Source organism: Colobus angolensis, unplaced genomic scaffold (assembly GCF_000951035.1).
Source record: "Colobus angolensis palliatus isolate OR3802 unplaced genomic scaffold, Cang.pa_1.0 Scaffold188, whole genome shotgun sequence".
Classification (NCBI taxonomy): Eukaryota; Metazoa; Chordata; class Mammalia; order Primates; family Cercopithecidae; genus Colobus; species Colobus angolensis.
Window position 1 is genome coordinate 5,460,888 of NW_012115021.1, and position 22,231 is coordinate 5,483,118.

The 22,231-nt window shown below is 41.3% G+C and overlaps 1 protein-coding gene across 2 annotated transcripts in view; it reads right to left on the reverse strand.

The window, feature by feature from the left end:
- Positions 1 to 22,231, reverse strand: part of CA5B (carbonic anhydrase VB, mitochondrial) — a 64,276-nt gene that overhangs the window by 1,998 nt on the left and 40,047 nt on the right. For both annotated transcript variants that reach the window (XM_011940263.1, XM_011940262.1), the window contains 5 exons: positions 17,240 to 17,437; positions 9,251 to 9,369; positions 7,488 to 7,583; positions 6,284 to 6,346; positions 5,056 to 5,211 (listed from right to left, as the gene is read on the reverse strand). In XM_011940263.1, coding sequence (XP_011795653.1) covers positions 5,056 to 5,211; positions 6,284 to 6,346; positions 7,488 to 7,583; positions 9,251 to 9,369; positions 17,240 to 17,437 — 632 coding nt within the window. The remainder of the gene's footprint in view (positions 1 to 5,055; positions 5,212 to 6,283; positions 6,347 to 7,487; positions 7,584 to 9,250; positions 9,370 to 17,239; positions 17,438 to 22,231) is intronic.

A 22,231-nucleotide genomic window follows, 5' to 3' on the forward strand; every position in this document is an offset into this window, starting at 1 on the left:
AGCCAGGATGGTCTCGATCTCCTGACCTCGTGATCCACCCGTCTCAGCCTCCCAAAGTGCTGGGATTACAGGCTTGAGCCACCGCGCCCAGCTGTCCAATAGAACTTTCTGCAATGACGGAAATGTTCTCTGCATGGTCCATTATGGTAGTCACAAGCCACATACGGCTACTGGGCACTTGAAATGTGGCCAGTGTAACTGAGGAACTGAATTTTACTTTTAATGTACTTATATTTAACTGTAAATGGTTACATGTGTCCAGTGGTTACAATATTAGACAATATAGCTCAATGCAAAAGGAGCAACCCAGAATATCAACGGCTTGTTCTCTGATGTAGCAGCAGTATCGACCAGTAGCCCCTTGGTTTCAGACCCAATTGTGTTATGAAATACTTTACTTAGGCTGGGCGTGGTGGCCTACAACTGTAATCCCAGCACTTTGGGAGGCCAAGGCAGGCGGATCACCTGAGGTCAGAAGTTCAAGACCAGCCTGACCAACATGGTGAAACCCTGTCTCTACTAAAATTATAAAATTAGCCAGTCGTGGTGGCGCATACCTATAATCCCAGCTACTGAGCCCAGGAGGTGGAGGTTGCAGTGAGCTGAGATTGTGCCACTGCACTCCAGCCTTGGTGACAAAGTGAGACTGTCTCAAAAAAAAAAAAAAAAAAAAAAGGAAATATTTTACTTCAGGCCAGCAGGAAAATCCATTCACATTCCCCTCATTCAAACTGAGAAGACAGCCTGGGGCACAGTAGACAAGCAAGTGAAGAGTCATTTGCAACAAAGGCTTCAGGGCAAATAGAGCTGAAGAGGCAGAACTAGGACTGAAAACAAGCAATGGACGTATCACACAGCGGCAAATCACACAAAAGCCCTCACTAATTAGGAAGCTGTACAAGTAGTTAATGTTTCTCTTTATTCAGCTAATTGCAGAAGATTAGAAATAGTCTAAGTATCAAAGATAAGTGACATTTATCTATGAAATGAACTAGTATACAGTCCTTAAAAATACCGAAGATGTTCATTATCTATAAAATGTTCCATGTGGCCGCGAGTGGTGGCTCATGCCTGTAATCCCAGCACTTTGGGAGGCCGAGGCGGGTGGATCACGAGGTCACGAGTTTCAGACCAGCCTGGCCAACATAGTGAAACCCCATCTCTACTAAAAATACAAAAAATTAGCTGGGCGTGGTGGTGGGCGCCTGTAATCCCAGCTACTCGGGAGGCTGAGGCAGGAGAATTGCTTGAACCTGGGAGGCAGAGGTTGCAGTGAGCCGAGATGGCGTCACTACACTCCAGCCCGGGCAACAGCTAGAGATTGTCTTTAAAAAAAAAAAATAAATGTTCCAGGCATCACTGAGTGAAAAGAGCAGCAAAATGGTATGCACAGAATGATTCCATTTTCATACAAAAATTGTGTATATTTATATAGATAAAAGACCAGAAGGACTTATGTGCATCTGGATAGACAAGAGACCAGAAGGATTTCCCCAAACAATGATAGTGGTAAAATTATAGGCAACTAGGATAATATTATAGAGGACAGCTAGCATTGTTTTCCTTACTAAATTTTCAGTGTTACCATAAGTTTTATATTAAATTACATTCTGGAAGTAGCCAATACAGTTAGACCAGAAAATACAAAATAAAATTTTAAATTATATAATTGAAAAATAAATTTTAAAATTTTGTTGAAATTGTATTTACAAAGTCCTCACATGGGCCACTGACCCTCTGATGTATTTACTTTGTTTTTCAATGTTATGTCCATTTGTTTTTCTAGAAGGAAAATAAGTCGAGGAAATATGTCAATTTTTTAATCCAAAGAATAGAAACAGACTAAATGTACAGGCCACAAAGCCTATACATTTGCAGGCATAAAAGGATTTTCCTATGCTTATCCTAGTACTTTTATGGTGGTATATATCTGGAATGTATTCTTGTGTAAGGTCTGAATGGTGGATCCAATTTTTTCCCCCAAATGCCTGCTCAACTGTTCCTCAACAGCATTTACCGAATACTCTATCTTTCCTGCCAACTGAGTTGAGATGCTATATTTATCATAAAATAAATTCTCATATGTATTTGGACATATTTCTGAAATTATTATTTTCTTCCTGTGATGGTTAATTTTATGTGTCAACTTGACTGGGCCATGGGATGCACAGACAGGTTAAATACTATGCCTACGTATGTCTATGAAGGTGTTTCTGGAGGAGATTAGGATTTGAATTGGTGGACTGAGTAAAGAGAATGGCCCTCCCCAAAGTGGATGGGAATCATCCAATAAATTGAGGGTCTGAATAGAACAAAAAGGCAGAGGAAGGTTGAATTTGCTCTGGTTGCTTGAGCTAGAACATCAATTGTCTCCTCTCTTCGGAGCTCCTGGTTCTCAGGCTTTCAGACCAAGATAGAAATCTACATTATCAGCTCTCCAGCTCTCAGGCCTTTGAACTACACCACTGTCTTTCCTGGGTCTCCAGCTTGCAGATGGCAGATTGTAAGACTTCTTAGTCACCACAATCACATGGCCAATACCTTATGATAAAACTTTATCTATCTTTTTCTTTATTTATCTTTATAGGGTTATAGAGTTAAGGTTATTTAACCTTTATAGGGTTATTTATCTAACTTTATCAACTTCGTCTTTCTTAATTTTTTTTAATCTTTATCTATATCTGGTATGGTTTGGCCCTGTGTCCCTACCCAAATCCCACGTTCAATTGTAATCCCCCGTGTCAGGGGAGGGGATCATGGAGGTGGATTTCCTCCTCACTGTTCTCATGATAGTGAAAGAGTTCTCACGAGATCTGATGGTTTAGAAGTCTGTGGCACTTCCTCCATCTCTCTCTCTCTCTCCTGCCACCATGTGAAGAAGGTCCTTGCTTCCCTTTTCCCTTCTGCCATGATTTTAAGTTTCCTGAGGCCTCCCAGTCATGCTTCCTGTTAAGCCTGTGGAACTGTGAGTCAATTAAACATCCTTTCTTCATAAATTACCCAGTCTCAGGTAGTTCTTTATAGCGGTGTGAAAATGGACTAATACAATATCTATCCTATTGGTTCTGTTTCTCTGGAGAATGCTAATATACTTCCCTCGATTGATCTATTTATCCATATGCCAGTAACATGCTATTTAATTATTGAGGCTTTATAACCTTGTGAGTCTAATTATCCCGTATTTTTCTAGAATTTTCCCTGGTTATTTATGTGTTTGTCTTTATTCATGAGTTTAGAAATAGCATATCGATTTAAAAATCCTATTGGCATATTTATTGGGAACACATTAAATTTATGGTGAATAAATAAGTCATGGAGAATGACAGGTTGTAATTTATGACAAAAAAGGTGTCTTTATGTCTTTTGATCCTATAATGTGTTAACTTTATTAATTCAAGTCTTCTTTTGTATCCTCCAGGAACATTTTAAGTTTTCTTATTAACGTTCCTTGTTAAAATTATTCCAAAGTATTTTATATTTTTGTTTCCATTATAAATAGGGGCCCTTCTTACATTATATCTTTATATCATATCTTTTAGCTGATTGTGATTTATGTATGTCAAATGTATTGATTTCTAGAAATTAATATTGTATTCCACTGATTACCAAATTATCTCTGATTTTTGTAGTAGTTTTTTATTGTTTCTCTAATTTATTTTTTATTTTCCGGTCTAACTGCACTGGCTACTTCCAGAATGAATAACTTAATATAAAACTTAATACGGTAACAATCCTTTCCATTGAAAACCTACTATTTGCGGCCGGGCGCGGTGGCTCAAGCCTGTAATCCCAGCACTTTGGGAGGCCGAGACGGGCGGATCACAAGGTCAGGAGATCGAGACCATCCTGGCTAACACGGTGAAACCCCGTCTCTACTAAAAAATACAAAAAACGAGCGGGGCGAGGTGGCGGGCGCCTGTAGTAGTCCCAGCTACTCCGGAGGCTGAGGCCAGAGAATGGCGTAAACCCAGGGGGCGGAGCTTGCAGTGAGCTGAGATCTGGCCACTGCACTCCAGCCTGGGCAACAGAGCGAGACTCCGTCTCAAAAAAAAAAAGAAAATCTACTATTTGCTTTTGAACTGAAATCAATCTCTTTTATCAAGATAGGGAAGTCTCTATTCAGCTCTGTTTTATTAAAAATTTTCAAAAACGGAATGGTGATCTTTACAAATGTCTTTCTAACTTCCTTGGAAATGATAATATGATTTTTCTATTTAGATCCACTGATAGAATGAATTATATTAATATCATTCTTAACAATGAACCATTCTCATATTACTGGAGTAAAAGCTACTTGGACAAAGTATGTATTTCTTCTGATGAATCTGCTGGATTCTGTTTCTAATACTTTCTTTTTAGCTTTTTTCTTCTTTTATATTCTTTAGAGGGGGTTCCAATCTTTGGTGAGTGTTGGTATCAGTTATGCTGGCTTCATAAAAATAATTTGGAAGCTTTTTCTCTTATGAAAATGCTTTGTAATCAATAAAAATCCCATAAAACAAGTATGAGTAAATATTATTGTAGTTTAGTTATATTATACATTATACAGGATTTTGAGTGTTTGCATAGTAACTACTACTTAGGCTTAGTTTCTAAGGGAAAAATAGAACCCAAGTTCAAAAAACGGACTTACATTACAGTTTCTGGACAAACACTGTTGAATTCTATATTTATTCTGAGATTCTACAGTAGAATTCCCTTAAGGATTTTAAACACTTTTGAACACATTCATTTCCAGCCTTCATTCTTTCCTTTAAAACGGTCTTGATTTTGTAGAGTTTAATATTTATATATAAAATACACAAGGCATAAGAAGACATATGTAATTGTCAAATATAGATGTAAAAAGCTTATGTTCTGTGTTTTAACTCTTCTCTCTAGTTAATTTGAAACATCCCCAAATTCATGTCCAAACTGAGACAAGACGTTGGTACACTTCAATAGAAATGTATAAGCATTACAAGATGTTAAAACTGATGCCACACTCTGAGCCCAGCCCTGTTTTAAATGGGCAGACAAGGATTTCCTTAGATTGAAATTGTGGAGAGAACGTACCTGATCATGATCAACCTCTACTGGCTGCTTCTTAATGATCCAGGTGACAGACTCGGAGAGGGGTGGGGTGGTCAGAGACCCTGAGTAGGTCCAGTAATCTGGGCAGGTGGGCATCAGGCAGGAAGGGTCAAATGACCCAAATTCCACAAGGGTAACCTGGCCAAGAGAAGAGATAACTGAGTCATTATTTAATGGTGAAAACCACTCAGGAATCGGACAACGAGGTGATGGTTCTCAGGGAGTATGTGGAGATGAGCAGTGGTCCAGAGGAGCTCCGGGCCTTTCTGGGCAGCTACCTGAAGAATTGCTGCTTAGGATGGAATCATGCCCAGGCTTTGTTTCTGCAATTAACTGTGTATTTTTTATATTCTGCAGTAGGAAAACAACGAAAACCATTTGATCTCTCAATTCTAGTGAGGCTCCAGCAGGCAGTCTCCTCTGAGTTTTGTTGAGAGGTTTCAGACAGCGGCCATTGCATAAAGAAGGAGGCTTTGCATTTTCAAGAGAGGCTTGTCCTTTTAGGAAGAAATGCAGATGAGGAGGAGCCAGAAACCTGGACTAAAAGGAAAGAGAGGGAAAAAGAGGAAAATGGAGAGGAGAGGAGAGGAGAGGGAAAGAGGTAGGGACCAGAAGGAGAGAGTGGGGGATGAGGGGAGATAATATATGGGCTTCCAGAGAGGAAAGGACAGGGAAAGAGGTGGGGACCAGAGGGATACAGTGGGGGATGAGAGGGAGAAGGAGAGAATATATGGGCCTCCACAGAGCAGCCCTTTGAGATTCTGAATATTGAAGAATTAATACTGGGGGACTAGACAAAGGCATCTGACCTGAAGGATGTGGATTACTGTTCTTTCCAGCTGGACAAGGCAAGTTTCTGTAGAAATGCTCTCTGCTCCCTGCCTGTGGGATGGCAGCTACAGAAAAGAAGGCTGCTCTGGGTGTGTTCGCAAGGACTTAGAAGGAGCTGGTGTCAGGAACAGAGGAGGGGACAGCAATATGTTCCTGAGTCCCCAAGTCCTCAGCGGCACCGCGGCAAAACCAAAAAGCTCACTGCCTACCCACAGAATCATGACTTCTGTCCCCTGGGATCATAAATGGCAGTTTTCTTCTAAGGCTGAATACAGTTCACCTAATTAAACTTCCCAATTCAAAGTGCCTTGGTAATGTCTCCACTCTGAGATTGAAACATAAAAGTACATTTCAAGTAATTATGGAAAACAAATAGTACCTTATGCTTAATTGACGGCAAAGTATCCACTAATTTCTGTAGCTCTTTATGATGTTTGCCTAGCTAAAGAACAACAAATAAGAAAATATTATAAACAATGGACATCTCACTGTAGAAACTGTAACAGAATGTGAATTAAAATACATAAAAACAAACTGCATGACTGAAATTACACTTAAACTTGTAGTTTATAATTTTATAAATATTACTGAATTAAATTAGGGAACACATGAGCAGGCTGTTTGCTGACAAGGTCAGCATGCCTGCAGAGAAAGGTGCCCCCTGCTTCGTTTAAGTATAAGTTCTTAAATTGGAATTAAAATTAAATAAAATGAAAAATGGTTCCACAATTGCAGTAGACACATTTCAAGTGCTCAATTGCCACATGTGGCTTGTGACCACTCTATTGGGCTGTGCATTTTTATACCATTCAAAATATATTCTTTTTTTGGTGGTGCAGGGGATAGAGTCTCTCTCTGTTGCCCAGGCCAGAGTGCAGTGGCACAATCTTGGCTTACTGCAGCCTCCACCTCCCAGGCTCAAGCGATCCTCCTGCCTCAGCCTCCCGAGTAGCTGGGATTATAGGTGCACACCACCATGCCCGGCTAATTTTTGTATTTTTAGTAGAAATAGAATTTCCCCATGGAAACCAGGCTGGTCTCAAACTCTTGACCTCAAGTGATCTGCCTGCCTCAGCCTCCCAAAGTGCTGGGATTACAGGCATAAGCCACTGTGCGTGGGCCTAAAATATATTCTTAACAATCCTGTATTTCTTTTTTTTTGGGACGGAGTCTCACTCTGTCACCAGGCTGGAGTGCAGTGGTGCAATCTCAGCTCACTGCAACCTCCGTCTCCCAGGTTCAAGTGATTCTCCTTGCCTCAGCCTCCCAAGTAGCTGGGATTACAGGCGTCCACCACCACGCCTGGCTAATTTTTTTGTATTTTTAGTAGAGATGGGTTTTCACTATGTTGGCCAGGCTGGTCTTGAACTCCTGACCTTGTGATTCACCTGCCTTGGCCTCCCAAAGTGCTGGGATTACAGGCGTGAGCTGCCATGCCTGGCCATACAATCCTGTATTTCAAACACTATTTATCTTACCAATGTATGGATCCCAATATTCTTAAAGTAAATAACAATATTATAATGTTCTATCTTTCCATTCTAGAATACAACACATCATTTAAAGTTGGTGAAATTTTTTACCTTTAAAAATACTCCTATCACGGCCAAACCATTTTCTTCCAGTGCTGCGTCCTCAAAGTTTTCAAATTTGACTGCATTCCAATGCACTAAGTGCAGCTGAAACACCATGGAAAGAGGGTTAACACATGACTACACAAAATCTCTCCAGAATAAACCCACAGCCTCAGTCAACCTACGACATTTAAACATGTTTCCTCACCCAAAGTAAAGCCACTAAGAAAACCATATGACAACATGGTGCAAGATGAGATAGAAACAAAGATCAGGGAGAAATTTAGGCAAGAGCAGCAATTAATATTATTTTAGAATGAAGGGATTTATTTGGGAGAAAAATAGAAAATTCACATAACAAAGTGACACTTCAGTGAGCAATCAACATCTGTCCAGTCCCATCTTGATTTGCATGAAATACCAATATTCAAAATCCACTTGCATCTACAGGAGAGACGATCTTTATATTGAGAGAAATAGATCCTCCATATGGAAATTACACAGGAGTTAAAGACAAATTTTTCTTCAAGGAATAACCATTTAAAATGTGCTTTTAGGCTGGGTGTGGTGGCTCACACCTGTAATCTCAGCATTTTGGGAGGCCAAGGTGGGAGAATCACTTGAACCCAGGAGTTTGAGACCAGCCTGGACAACATAGTGAAACCCTGTCTCTACCAAAAAATTTAAAAATTAGCAGGGCAGGCCGGGCGCGGTGGCTCACGCCTGTAATCCCAGCACTTTGGGAGGCCGAGACGGATAGATTACGAGGTCAGGAAATCGAGACCAGCCTGGCTAACACGGTGAAACCCTGTGTCTACTAAAAATAAAAAAAATTAGCCGGGCACGGTGGCAGGTGCCTGTAGTTCCAGCTACTCGGGAGGCTGAGGCAGGAGAATGGCGTGAACCTGGGAGGCGGAGCTTGCAGTGAGCTGAGATTATGCCACTGCACTCCAGCCTGGGCAACAGAGCAAGACTCCATCTCAAAAAAAAAAAAAAAATTAGCAGGGCATAGTGGTGTGCGCCTGTTGTCTGAGGTGGGAGGATTGCTTAAGGTCGAGGCTGCAGTGAACCATGCACTCCAGCCTGGGTGACAGAGTGAGACCCTGTCTCACAAAACAAAATAAAATGAAACAAATATAAAATAAATTTTTAAATGTGCTTTTATTTTTTACATAACATTTACAACTGAATTAGGAAAAAAGTTGTAAGAAGAAATTCTATTTCCTTAAAATCTCCCTTTATTTCCCTACAAATTATTCCTCATCCACCAGTTATGAATGCATTATCACCCAGCCTCCCAAGTGAGACACCACGAAATCATGGTTAACTTCGCCTTCTCCCATCCTGAAGAGAACCCCACCTTCAAGTCCTGTTGCTTTAATTTCAGAAACGCTTGATAAATCTTGCTCTTTCTCTCTATTTCTATTGCCACAGCCTTCATTTAGGCTCCCACCACTGCAAACTTGCATTAATTCGACCTGCGGCTCCACAGTGTTCCCTGGGTTATTACTTTGGGCTACTATTTGAGTCCACCTTCGAATTCCAGAAGAATTCAGTTTCAGGATCTTAAGGTTCATTTCAACTATATTATTTGAGATGAGAGAAGTGAACATGTTTACATGTCTTAGCTGAGAATGATCAAAACTGCCTGAGAAAGCTATTTAGCATTTATAGGAATCACCTGATTCTTTCTGAGAATTTCTTACAACTAAAAGTTCAGAATTATCCCCACTTCTCTACAGTTGTCACTGTTCCTGACCTTCTCAACATACCTCTGCTGGGAAGCATTTGCTGTCCACGGTGTGCTCAGAACCCCAGGCATCGATGGCCCCCCAGTGAAAATGGAACTGCTTCAATCGGTAGTTGTGTTCCAGGGGTCCTCCCTTGATCACTAAAATGGCACATCCAACAATTCAGGGAAGAGTTATTTGTGCAGTGGGGAAATGTGGGTGAAAGGCCAAATCTCCAGTGGACCCTCCATGTGAACTGTCTTAAATGGATTACACTGAATTATATACAAGTGATTATAAATTTGATTTTCATGAAGTCAATGCACGTATAAGGACAAGACCAAATAACATCAAGATTTAACTACATAACAAGCTACAAACAATTGTTAAAGGCCAATTCTTGACTTAATTTTATATCCTATATTATTGTGTCCAGTTTTCTTTTGTGTGCAATAAAATGCAAATTTCTCTCAGCATATTTATCCAACATGACTTTATAATACTGAAATATGGGGATAAAGGGATCCTTCTTTTTTTATGCACGGACACTTTGCTTTTCAATTTTTGAAGATACTAGTGTTGCCTTCCCTTTCATTGAAATGGAATAGGAAATTTGCAAGTCAAAAACGATCACCTGGGAGATGTTGGTCAAAAGGTACAAAGCTTCAGTTAGGAAGAATATGTTTTCAAGATTTATTGCACAGCATGGTGACCATACTTGATAATAATGTATTGCACATTTCAAAATTACTAAAAGAGTAACAGTAGATTTTCTCACTACAAAAAAAAAATGGTAAGCACGTGAGGTGATGAATATTTTCATTGCTTGATATAATCTCATTCCACCATGCATACATATATCAAAAGATTACATTGTACCTGGTAAATATATACAAATATGTCAACTGAAAAAACACACTGGCCGGGCCTGGTGGCTCACACCTGTAATCCCAGCACTTTGGGAGGCTGAGGTGGGTGGCTCATCTGAGATCAGGAATTTGAGACCAGCCTGGCCAACACGGTGAAACCCCATCTCTACTAAAAATACAAAAAATAAAATTAGCTGGGCATGGTGGCCCATGCCTGTAGTCCAGCTACTCAGGTGGCTGAGGCACAAGAATCACTTGAACCCAGGAGGTGGAGGTTGCGATGAGCCAAGATCGTGCCACTGCACTCCAGCCTGAGTGACAGAACGAGACTCTGTCTCAAACACATACACACACACACACACACACACACACACACATTATTACCAATATATTATAGGCAAAATATTGACAAGTGGTTTTTTTTTGTTTTTGTTTTTTGAAACGGGGTCTTACTCTGTCGCCCAGGCTGGAGTGCAGTGGCACAATGTCAGTTCACTGCAACCTCTTCCTCCTGGGCTCAAGCCATTCTCCTACCTCAGTCTCCTGAGTAGCTGGGACTACAGGCATGCACCACCATGCCAGGCTAATTTTTTATTTTTATTTTTTTGTAGAGACGATGTTTTGCCATGTTGCTCAGGCTTGTCTCGAACTCCTAAGCTCAAGAGATCCACCCATCTCAGCCTCCCAAAGTGCTGGGATTACAGGCAGTTGCGCCACTGCGCCTGGCCCAGATAAGACGTTTTTGGCTGGGCGCGGTGGCTCATGCCTGTAATCCCAGCACCTTGGGAGGCCGAGGCGGGCAGATCACCAGGTCAGGAAATCAAGACCATTCTGGCTAACACGGTGAAACCCTGTCTCTACCAAAAATACAAAAAAATTAGCTGGGCATGGTGACAGGTGCCTGTAGTCCCAGCTACTCTGGAGGCTTAGGCAGGAGAATCGCTTGAACCCAGGAGGCAGAGCTTGCAGTGAGCCGAGATCGCGCCACTGCACTCCAGCCTGGGCGACAGAGCAAGACTCTTTCTAAAAAAATTAAAAATAAAAAAATAGAAAAGAAAAGGAAAGGAAAGAAGAGAGAGAGAAAAATCGACTGTCAAGCAGCTGTCAGGCTAGTTAATTGGGAAGTCACTGGTAACCTCAGCAAGATTAAAGTAAAAAGGTGGGGTTGGGTGGGGCAGATGAATGCAGGAAAGAAGGAAATATAGTCATCAAGAAATGGGGCAGGCCTAGCAGTGGCTCACACCTATAATCCTAGCACTCTGGGAGGCCAAGGTGGGAGGATCACTTGAGGCCAGGAGTTTGAGAGCAGCCTGAAAAACATAGTGAGACCCAGTCTCTACAGAAAAAAAAGAAAGAAACAAAGAAATGAGGCAGGTAGACAGAAGATAGTGAATTGGAAAGCAGAGCAGTCACAACACATATCAAATAAATATATACTTATATATTTGAGGTTGTTGATATTTTATTCTTTTATTTTTTCATTTTTTTGAGACGGAGTCTCACTCTGTTGCGCAGGCTGAAGTGCAGTGGCACAATCTCGCCTCACTGCAACCTCCAACTCCCAGGTTCAAGCGATTCTCCTGCCTCAGCCTCCCTGAGAAGCTGGAATTACAGACGTGTGCCACCATGCCCGACTGATTTTTGTATTTTGGTAGAGAAGGGGTTTCACCATGTTGGCCATGCTGGTTTCGAACTCCTGACCTCAAGCGATCCACCCACCTCGGCCTCCCAAAGCACTGGGATTACAGGCATGAGCCACCATGCTTGGCCTGATATTTTATTCTTTCCATGCTCTGAGAAAGGATTAAACTTGTAAAAAATTACATGACAAATATAAAACATTCAGCAGAGAGTCTGGCTGGTAGTAAGCAATCTGTAATATTCACTCCCTCCTTTTGCTTTTCAATGTGAAAGAGAAGAAGCTGACAGAGAAAGGGATGGTGAAGAGAAAGGAAATACACAGAACCCATACAGATAAAAGCAAATGCAGGAAATGGACAGGAGGAATGCTTCTGGGGTGATGGAAATGTTTTAAAATTAGATTATAGTGATGGTTGCACAACTCTTGTAAATTTCCTTTAAAAATCATTCAACTGTATGTGTGTTTTAAACTGTGTACATGTGTTTTAAACTGTGTACGTGTGTTTTAAACTGTGTACGTGTGTTTTAAAGTAAATGTAGGACCAAAACAGGGAAGGAGAACTTAAAATGTTTGTGAAAGCATTCTTACTAGGTTCACTGGCACTGCCCCAGAGGAGTGTAAAGTCAGGGAAGCAGGATGAAGCAGGATGGAGCAGGAAGCACCCTGAGGAGGAGAACAAAGGCACTCACCTCTCCATCTCTTGAATGCCTATTGACAGTGCCAATAAGAGAAATTCCAGAGGACATGATAATTGACAGGGATCATCCAGGGATAATTTAGTGCCCTTCCCCACAGTATTTCGACTCTCTTATATGCACTCATTCAAATCAGTAACAGTGTCCTACTCAGGGGAACCAAATACTAAATAACGCCCAGCAGAGGACTGCGGTATGAGATGTTCACATACCTTCTCTTATAATCCTATTAAGGTAGGTCATGTTGTTCTCTTTTTCATTCCAGAGTTTAGTAATTTGAGTCTTCTGTCTTTTATTTTTCTCTTGGTCTCCCCCAGTTAAAAGTTTGTCAACTCTTGATCTTCCCAAAGAACCAACTTTTGATTTCATTGATCTCTGCTCGTTCTTTATTATGTCCTTCTCTCTACTTGCTTTTGGGTTTAGTTTGTTCTTTTTCTAGTTTCTTAAGGTGGAAAGCTGAGATACCGACTTGAGAAAGTTCTTCTCTATTATAGGCATTTTCATCTATAAATTTCCCTCTAAGCACTGCTTTAGCTGCATCCCAAAAGGACTGGTATGACGTTTTTGTCACATACCTTCCCCAGCTCCTTTTCTTTATTCCAATCCTCATAAAGCACACTGTGGCAGCATTTCTTAGGGTTTTTTCTTTGAAATTTATAGACATCGATATTTATTAGGTTTTTACTTTTCTAGAATTGTTTCTTGCCTTTCTTTGTTTCTAGAATGTCTTTGCTTTCTTTCACTTTTTATTTTTTATGTTCATTCACTCTTTTTTCCTCTTTGCATGCTATTGATTTGCAACAACATGGAGAAATAGCAACGAAGAATAAGCAGGAAATAAGAGGCAGTCACTGAAAGGTGGAAAAAGAGAGAGAGAGAGAGAGAAAGTTAGGTAATTACTAACTTTCTATTAGTATTTGATGCTATCTTAAAGAAAATAATTATTAAAGCATAATTTAAAAGGGCTATCAGTTTTAGTTCTTTCTAACCAAACAAGAAAAAAATTAGCAAACTCTCTACAATTTTTCTTGCATATTTTGTAAGTGTGTGATTGACACACCTAGGGAAGACATGGTCAAGGGGTGAATTAGTCGGTTCGGTTTGTAGGTATCTAAAAAGAAGCTATTATGACGAAAACGTGGATGACTTGTTTTCCATCTCAGATTACTCATGCAAATGGGTAGATAAGAATTCTCGAGGCCTAGATCCATGGCTTACACCTGTAATACAAGCACTTTGGGAGGCTGAGGTGGGAGGATCACTTGATCTCAGGAATCCAAGACCAGTCTGGGCAACACAGTGAAACCCCATCTCTACAAAAAACACAAAAATTAGCCGGGGCCAGGCGCAGTGGCTCACGCCTATAATCTCAGCACTTTGGGAGGCCAAGATGGGCAGATCACTTGAGGTCAGGAGTTTGAGACCAGCCTGGACAACATGGTGAAACCCGTCTCTACTAAAATACAAAAATTAGCCAGGCATGATGGCATGTGCCTGTAATCCCAGCTACTCAGGAGGCTCAGGTGGGAGAATTGCTTAAACCCAGGAGGTGAAGGTGGCAGTGAGCCAAGATCACACCACTGCACTCCAGCCTGGGCGACAGAGTCAGACACCATTTCAAGAAAAACAAAAAGGCCAGGTGCGGTGGCTCACGCTTATAATCCCAGCACTTTGGGAGACCAGGGGGGTGGATCACCTGAGGTCAGGAGTTCGAGACCAGCCTGGCCAACATGGTGAAACCCTGTCTCTACTACAAATACCAAAAATTAGCAGGGTGTAGTGGCAGGCGCCTGTAATCCCAGCTACTCAGGAGGCTGAGGTGGGAGAATCACTTGAACCCGGGAGGCAGAGGTTGCAGTGAGCTGAGATCACGCCACTGCACTCAGCCTGGGCAACAAGAGCAAAACTCCGTCTCAAAAACAAAAACAAAAACAAACAAACAAACAAAAAAATTAGCCAAGCGTGGTGGCACATGTAGTCCACGCTTGTAGTCCCAGCTACTCAGGAGACTGAGGTGGGAGGACTGCTTGAGTCCAGGAGGTTGAGGCTGCAGTGAGCTGCGATCATGCCACTGCACACCAGCCTGGGCAACAGAGCGAGACCCTGTCTCAAAAAAAAAAAAAAAAAAAAGAATTCTAGAATCTGTTGTTCAAAAGAAAAAGAGAGGACTAAAAAGTAAAACAGCTATTTGTTCTAAAAGTTCTTGGGCTCAAGTCACTTGGTTAAGAAACTCATTAAGCAACTTTCTAAGACTTCCAACCCAACGAAGCAATGATATATTGGCAACAGAGAGTCCCTATACTGTCAAGGGCTTTAGAAAGCTGACCAATACCAAGGATCTCCAGAAGAAAGCAGGCTGCTAGGACCCTAGATGGGGTTGAGAATTCAAAAGGATTGCTATGCATGCGGAGTAAATGGATGAGAGTTGGTATCCTGTAGACTGGGTCTGCCCATTAGTTTACATCTGGCAGGGATAATGGTAGAGCCCCAAGGGGACAAGTAGAGCTCACCAGAGTGCCAGATAGTCATCCAAAACACAGGAATTTAGCTTGTTGTTTTGAAGATTTCTGGAATCCGTATAAACAAGGTAATATTATGGGCTTCCAGTTGAGAAGGGGGCACACTCTAGAGTTTTGGGGAAATTAAGAAAGATGCGTGATGATGGGTATACTAAAAGCCCAGACTTCACCACTACACAATATATCCATGTAACAAAACAAAACTAAACTTATACCCACTAAATATATTTTAAAAGAACATACATCAATATCAATTTTCTTTCTTATCTTTTTTATTCCTCCCTTCTCTAGCTGTTCCACCAACAGACCCAGATTGCTTTAAACAATGTTTCCCAAAGCATGGTACATATACCACTGATGGCACACGAGATGGTTTTACGTGGTACAAGAAGCTTTTACTTATATAGTAAGTTACTTTAAGAGAGTTAGAAACAATATAATGAAACACATCAACCTGTGAATTCACAGATATAAAATTTAAATAAATAACTTTATGCAAAAAAAGGGGGGGAAGAAAGATGCCCATGAATCTGGGAGGAAAAAGAATTTCCTACTTTGAGATATGAAAGTAAGATGTTCATGGTTTGGGGGCTGTGTCATACCCTAGAGGAAAAAGGAAAGCTGGGGACATGGAGACACCTAAACTCTTAAAGACAGACTCAAATACCTTCTGAATCATAGCAGAGAAATATATCAGAAGGGAGAAAACCAGAGACAGATTAAGCCCATTGGAGGAGCAGTCTGTTTGTAGTTGGGCCAGAGTGCCATGTCTAAGTATCAGAGCCTTGTTTTCCATCTCAGATTACTCATGCAAATGGGTAGATAAGAATCAGAGCACCACTAGCAAAATACAAAGAAAATAAAGACACAGTTGAGACTCAGAGCCAGGATAAATGCAGGCGTGAATATTTACTTTTTTTTTTTTTTCTGAGACAGAGTCTCACTCTGACACCAGGCTGGGGTGCAGTGGTGTGATCACGGCTCACTGCAAACTCTGCCTACCGGGTTCAAGTAATTCTCCTGTCTCAGCCTCCCAAGTAGCTGGGATTACAGGCATGCGCCACCACACCTGGCTAATGTTTTGTATTTTAGTAAAGACGGGGTTTCACCATGTTGCCCAGGGTGATCTCGAACTCCTGAGCTCAGGCAATCTGCCCACCTCGGCCTTCCAAAGTGCTGAGATTACAGGCGTAAGCCACCGCGCCTGGCCTCATTATCATTTTTATGGACTCATTTCCTAACATTCATGAGAGAAAACAAGTTTCCTTGAGATCAAGATTTCTCAGTTTTAGCTCTATTGATACTGGAGGCTAGATAACTCTTCGTTAAGGTTATTTGGCGCACTGCAGGATCTTTAGTGGCATGCCTGACTTTGACACTCTAGACGCCAATTTTGTTTCCCAAGTTGTGACAACCAAAAACGCCTTTGGATCCTGCAGTGGGGAGTGAGGGATATGGAGGGGTATGGGGGAAAGTTGGCAAAATTACCACTAGGTGATGACTACTTTAAACTATTTCAAATAATAATTATTTTGAGACTAATTTGGACTATTTGACATCATCAAATGCAGTAAAACAAACACGCAAACAACAACAAAAAAAGGGAAAATAAATCTTCACAAAATTTGCCACTTTCTATCTTCCACAGACACTAAGAAGTTTCAGGTAAACTTTGAAATCATTCACATTAGTTTATATCCAGGAAGGTTAGAAAAAGATTCAAAATCAATATACTATTTGAATTTGAAAAACTCTTTTAAAGTGTTCTTTTAAACTAGGTAGGTAACACTGTTTATTTAACAAAATTACCAGATCATAATTTCCATTTCTCTAATATATGACTAGTCTTTGCAACCTAATACACACGTGACTATTCTTTTGGCCCCATTTCAAGTGTATTGTAATGTGCTAAGTTAAATCTGATTAAACAGTGTTACTGTTTAATGTAAAAGTTCTCGTAAAGTCAACAAGCAAAGGAAAAAATTAGTACATATTCAACATACACATACAAAATAAATTTCTGGCAAAACTTCCATTTCACACCTATGCTGTATACCAATTATAAATCTCTACATAGAGAGAGAGAGAGAAATTTATTAATTAAAAATATTACCTATACTAGTTGAAGAAAATATGCATAAAAACTAGAAGGAATTTTTTCCACACATTCAAAAAGTTAAGATCAATGAGTTCCTTGCCATTGCTAACAAAGAGGTCAATACTGTCATGGCAAGAGTTTGATGTGTCCGTGTTAACACGACACTGTTTCTTTAACTCCTTACAAGACCACCAGATCTTGCCCTCACCTGATTTATCTGTAGAATCTTCAAATTCCACAAGGAAAGAGTACCCATTATTCCAGACGTGGAGGCAGGTGGCTGGGTCATAAGAGATGGTGAGCGGTTTCAAGCCGGGATCATAAACACTGTCCCTCCACCGAATGTTGATGGGTGATTGTCGATCACCCCCGGGAACCAGGTCCACGCTCTCCCAGAGTGGATGCACTAGGAGAAAGCAGGTCAGGCTATTATCAAGACTGTTGGACCAAGTGCGGTGGCTCACTCCTATAATCCCAGTACTTTGGGAGGGTAAGGCAGGTGGATCACTTGAGGCCAGGAGTTCGAGACCAGCCTAGGAAACACAGTGAAACCCTGTCTCTACAAAATATACAAAAAAAAATTATCCAGGCGTGGTGGTACACACCTGTAGTCCTAGCTACCAGGGAGGCTAAAGTGGGAGGACTGCTTGAGCCCAGGAGGTCAAGGCTGTTGTGAGCCATGATCGCACCACTGCACTCCAGCCTGGGTGACAGACCCAAACCATGTCTCAAAAGAAAAAAAGAAAACAAAGCCTGTCTACTGTACTTCTGGAGAACCTGTCAGGGCTAACGGAAACTAAAAGCCTTAGGAATTAGCCACTGTGATAGTTACTTTTAGGTGTTGACTTGACTAGATTAAAGAATACCTAGAAACCTGGTAAAGCATTATTTTGGGGTGTGTCTCTGGGGGTGTTTACAGAGGAGACTAGCATGTAATTCTGAGTGGACTAGGTGGGAAAGATTCGCCCTCAATGTGGGCAAGTATCATCCAAACTGCTGGGGGTCCAGAAAGAACAAAAACATGGAAAAACTGAATGTGCCCATCTGTCTGCTGGATCTTGGATACACTCTTCTGCTCCTATCCTTGGGTAACAGGTACAGGCTTCCCAGCCTTTGGACTCCAGAACTAACACCAGCACCTCTTTGGGTTCTCAGGCATTTGGCCTCAGACTGATAGGTATACCATCAGCTTCGCTGGTTCTGAGGCCTTTGTCTTGGACTGTCCCATACTACCAGTATCTCAGGGTCTCTGGCTTGCAGATGGCCTGTCATGGGACTTCTCAGCCTGTATAATCGTGTGAGCAATTGCCACTAATAAATTCCCGCTCATCTATCTCTCTATCTATATACCTTATTGATTCTGCTTCTGGAGAACCCTGACCAATACAGCCACTTAGGGGTTTAATCGATAGACAAAAGTAGAGGATAAAGATAGGTCAGAGAGCATCTGGCAGAGGAATAGCATTTTGGCATCTTGCAAAACCAACACATCTCAGTCTGCCTACTAAGCTCACCTAAACCAAGTACAATCTGTGCTGTGATCACAGCATAATGCATGGAGTTTAGTGCCATGTGGAAATAGGGTATTCAAAAATGAGTTTCTTTTCTTCATTGAGAATTTCCCAAGCCCCAACACCCCACAGTGGCTTTAAATACAAAGACAAATTAATTCAATCTTCAATAACAGATTTATTTTCAAAAAAGGAAATGGGAGAACTTTGGTAAAGGAAACATTCAATCAGTATTGTCAGTGTTTAATTGGTTGGCTGGTAGAAATCAAGGCTTGCGTAGCCTGCATCCTGTAAGATGCTTGCCCCACATAACTGTGCATGCTGAGTTGAGTTCACCTCCTATGTAAGCAAACTCTGAGGACCAGGCAGCCATCCTGCAAAACCTGGCTAGAACATCGGCATTGCTAAGGTCCCTGGAGGTCGCAGTGTGTCACAGGGATGTGGAGATTATCTATTAAGGTGTACACATACAACTCATCCCCCACAGGCACTGAAGACATTGCTGATGCTGATTGTCCTCCAGAGTCAAGCACCAGGTCTCTGTAGCAAGTCCCTGATAAGTATCAGCAGACTTGCTGATAACACAGATCGGCCTGTTGAGACCCCCATGTGTGATGAGCAAAACCAATGTGTATCAGTTTGGGGTGGTCCAGCTGCCTGTCCTTTAGAAGTACCATGGATGGGTAGGATCAAGAACAACAGGAAAACTAGGAGAAACATGAATTGAGAGAAATCATTACCAACGACCCTCTGCATCTCGCCCTACCACTAAGAATAAGGATGAGACTGGCCGGGCGCGGTGGCTCACGCCTGTAATCCCAGCACTTTGGCAGATCACGGGGTCAGGAGATCAAGACACGGTGAAACTCCGTCTCTATTAAAAATACAAAAAAAATTAGCTGGGTGTGGTGGCACACGCCTGTAGTCCCAGCTACTTGGGAGGCTGAGGCAGGAAAATCGCTTGAACCCGGGAGATGGAGGTTGCAGTAAGCCGAGATTGCGCCACTACACTCCAGCCTGAGTGACAGAGTAAGACTGTCTCAAAAAAAAAAAAAAAGGATGAGACTAAGGTAGTTGTTTTGTTACTCTGTCAAATCCCCCGTCAGTGGCAGCATCATCCTCCTATTTCCATAAAAAGCAGAAACCTGCCCCTGGTTTACTCTGACAGAGCAGATAATCCCCTTCCTTTGGGAATTGCTGGAAGCTGGAAGTCAATATCTTTTTTCTTTTTTCTTTTTTTTTAGACGGAGTCTTGCTCTGTCTCCCAGGCTGGAGTGCAGTGGCATGATATTGGCTCACTGCAACCTCCACCTCCTGGGTTCAAGCGATTCTCCTGCCTCAGCCTCCTAAGTAACTGGGATTACAGGCGCATGCCACCACACCCAGCTAACTTTTGTGTATTTTTAGTAGAGATGGGGTTTCGCCATGTTGGCCAGGCTGGACTTGAATTCCTGGTCTCAAGTGATCCACCCACCTCGGCCTCCCAAAGTGCTGGGATTACAGGCGTGAACCACGGCGCCTGACCGTAAGTCAGTATCTTAACCTTCGTGTCTTAGTGTTTTGTTTTGTTTTATTTATAAAAGTGTTCCAGCAATACAGACAAAGAGCTCTCCTGAGAGTGCCTAAATCAGTGGTTTTCAACAGAGAGAGCAATTCAGTCCCCCAAAAACATTTGGCAATGTCTGGAGACATTTTCGGGTGGCAAAACTGGGAGAGCGTGCTAGTGACATCTAGTGGTTAGAGGCCAGAGATGCTGCTAAACATCCTGCAATGCACAGGATGGACTCCCAGAAGAAAACCATTCTGATCCAAAAGCCAGTAGTGCCAAAGTTGAGAAACCCTGGTCTAAAGATAAAAGGTGCATGCAAACTCGTAATATTCTTTTCTTTCTATTTCTTCATATAATGCAGTACTCTCATCTCTGGAGAGGTCTGAACCCAATGTTCTGTGTTTTATTTTTTTTTCTTTCCTTAGTATAAAACAACTTGTGAAGAACAAGAACTTTAAAGAACAAGAAGTTTGTGTTTCAGAAATCAAAATGGAAAATGCACATGAACTGGCACATCTGAAACAGAATCTGGGCTATACTGTCATAATCTAATTAGAATGCAAATTCCTTGTGGGCAGGAGCCACATCTTCCTCCTTTTTTGTTGCCCTGTGGTATCTTATTAAACATATGCCCTTCTGGAAAACATCCTATTAGGTACTATGTTCACTATCTGGGTGACAGGATCAATAGAAGCCCAACCTCATCACCATGCAAAATACCCATGTAACAAATCTGCATATGTAACCCCTGAATGTAAAATAAAAATGGATATTTTTAAAAAGAAAGAAATTAACAATTTGAAAAAGCAATCATGGCAACTATGCAGCAGCCAACATCATAAAATATACAACCTCAGGGTCTAAAAATGTTTAGTAATTTTATCCAGTAAAATATCATATATTTTTCATCTTAGAGGGAAAGATGATCTTAAATTTCTGTTACATTTGGTTCTGTTATATCCACCCAAACACTTGGATTCATATTCATGATGAATAAACATCTCTTTTAAAGGCAAAAATAAAAAATAAAATAAACATATGCCCTGTAACGTATCCAACTGCCATTGTTGGGGGAAAAAAGCTCAAATTCAGATGATTTGCAAGGATTCAAACGATCTGAAAAATGATTCAAATTGTGTTAATTTTTAAACTTCTAGAAAGCCCTTGAAAGGCCCTGATTCTGTTTTTAAAGATTCCTGGCACAAAGAGACTACGCACCTTCCCCTCTGAGACACTCAGACTGTGGTTGATAATGTGAGAATTCACATTCTTCAAAGCCATTCAGTGAGGGTCTACTGTGAAGACTAGGGAAGAACTGGAGTGATTAGGTACCTAAGACGATGCCTTGGTCACCCTAATTGTTCCCCATCTCATTCATGAAATGGGAAGTATCAACACTCACACTCATGCAAATACCAGCCCAAGACAACTGGGCCTATTCCTGCAATTGCTCCTTAATGACCATAATGCCATGATCAATTTATACCCTTCAGTTTACAAGTTCAGCTTCCAGGTTTTCTTTCCTCCTACCCACCTCCTTCTTTACTAAACTACACCATCTAGGTTAGACCATCCAACTTATTGTGTGGGGAGGGGGTCCTTGGTTACTGCCCCCTTACTGAAGCCAATTTTTTGCCAACGGCTTGTTTTGCTAAACTGACACTTTTGTTCTCTCCTACTCCCCTCCTTTTCCTCTACTTAAGGAAAAATCAGATCAAAACAATTTCCTGGTAGTTGCTCATATTTTACCTCAAAAATAAGAAATTATTTAAATTATTAAAAAAAAATACAGGTGCAAGCCACCGCTGCCTGGGTAAATTTTGAGGAGACACATACATTCACACCATAGCACAAATCTTCCCAGTGATGCTTCTCATCTTATTCCATCCACAAGTATTCACCGAAAGCCAGCTGGCTCACAGAGCAGTGAGGAAGGCAGATAATTAGACACATATGCATATAATTATAACTGCACCCATGTAATAAATGTCATGAAAGAAAAATCGGAGTGCTATGATTAAAAAATTATAATATGAAGTGATCATATTATAAGAGAGTAGCCAGAGATCACTTTGTCAAGGAGGTGACAATTAAGCCCAAGACCTAAAGATAATGGGGTGATGATTAAGTGGTTTAACAG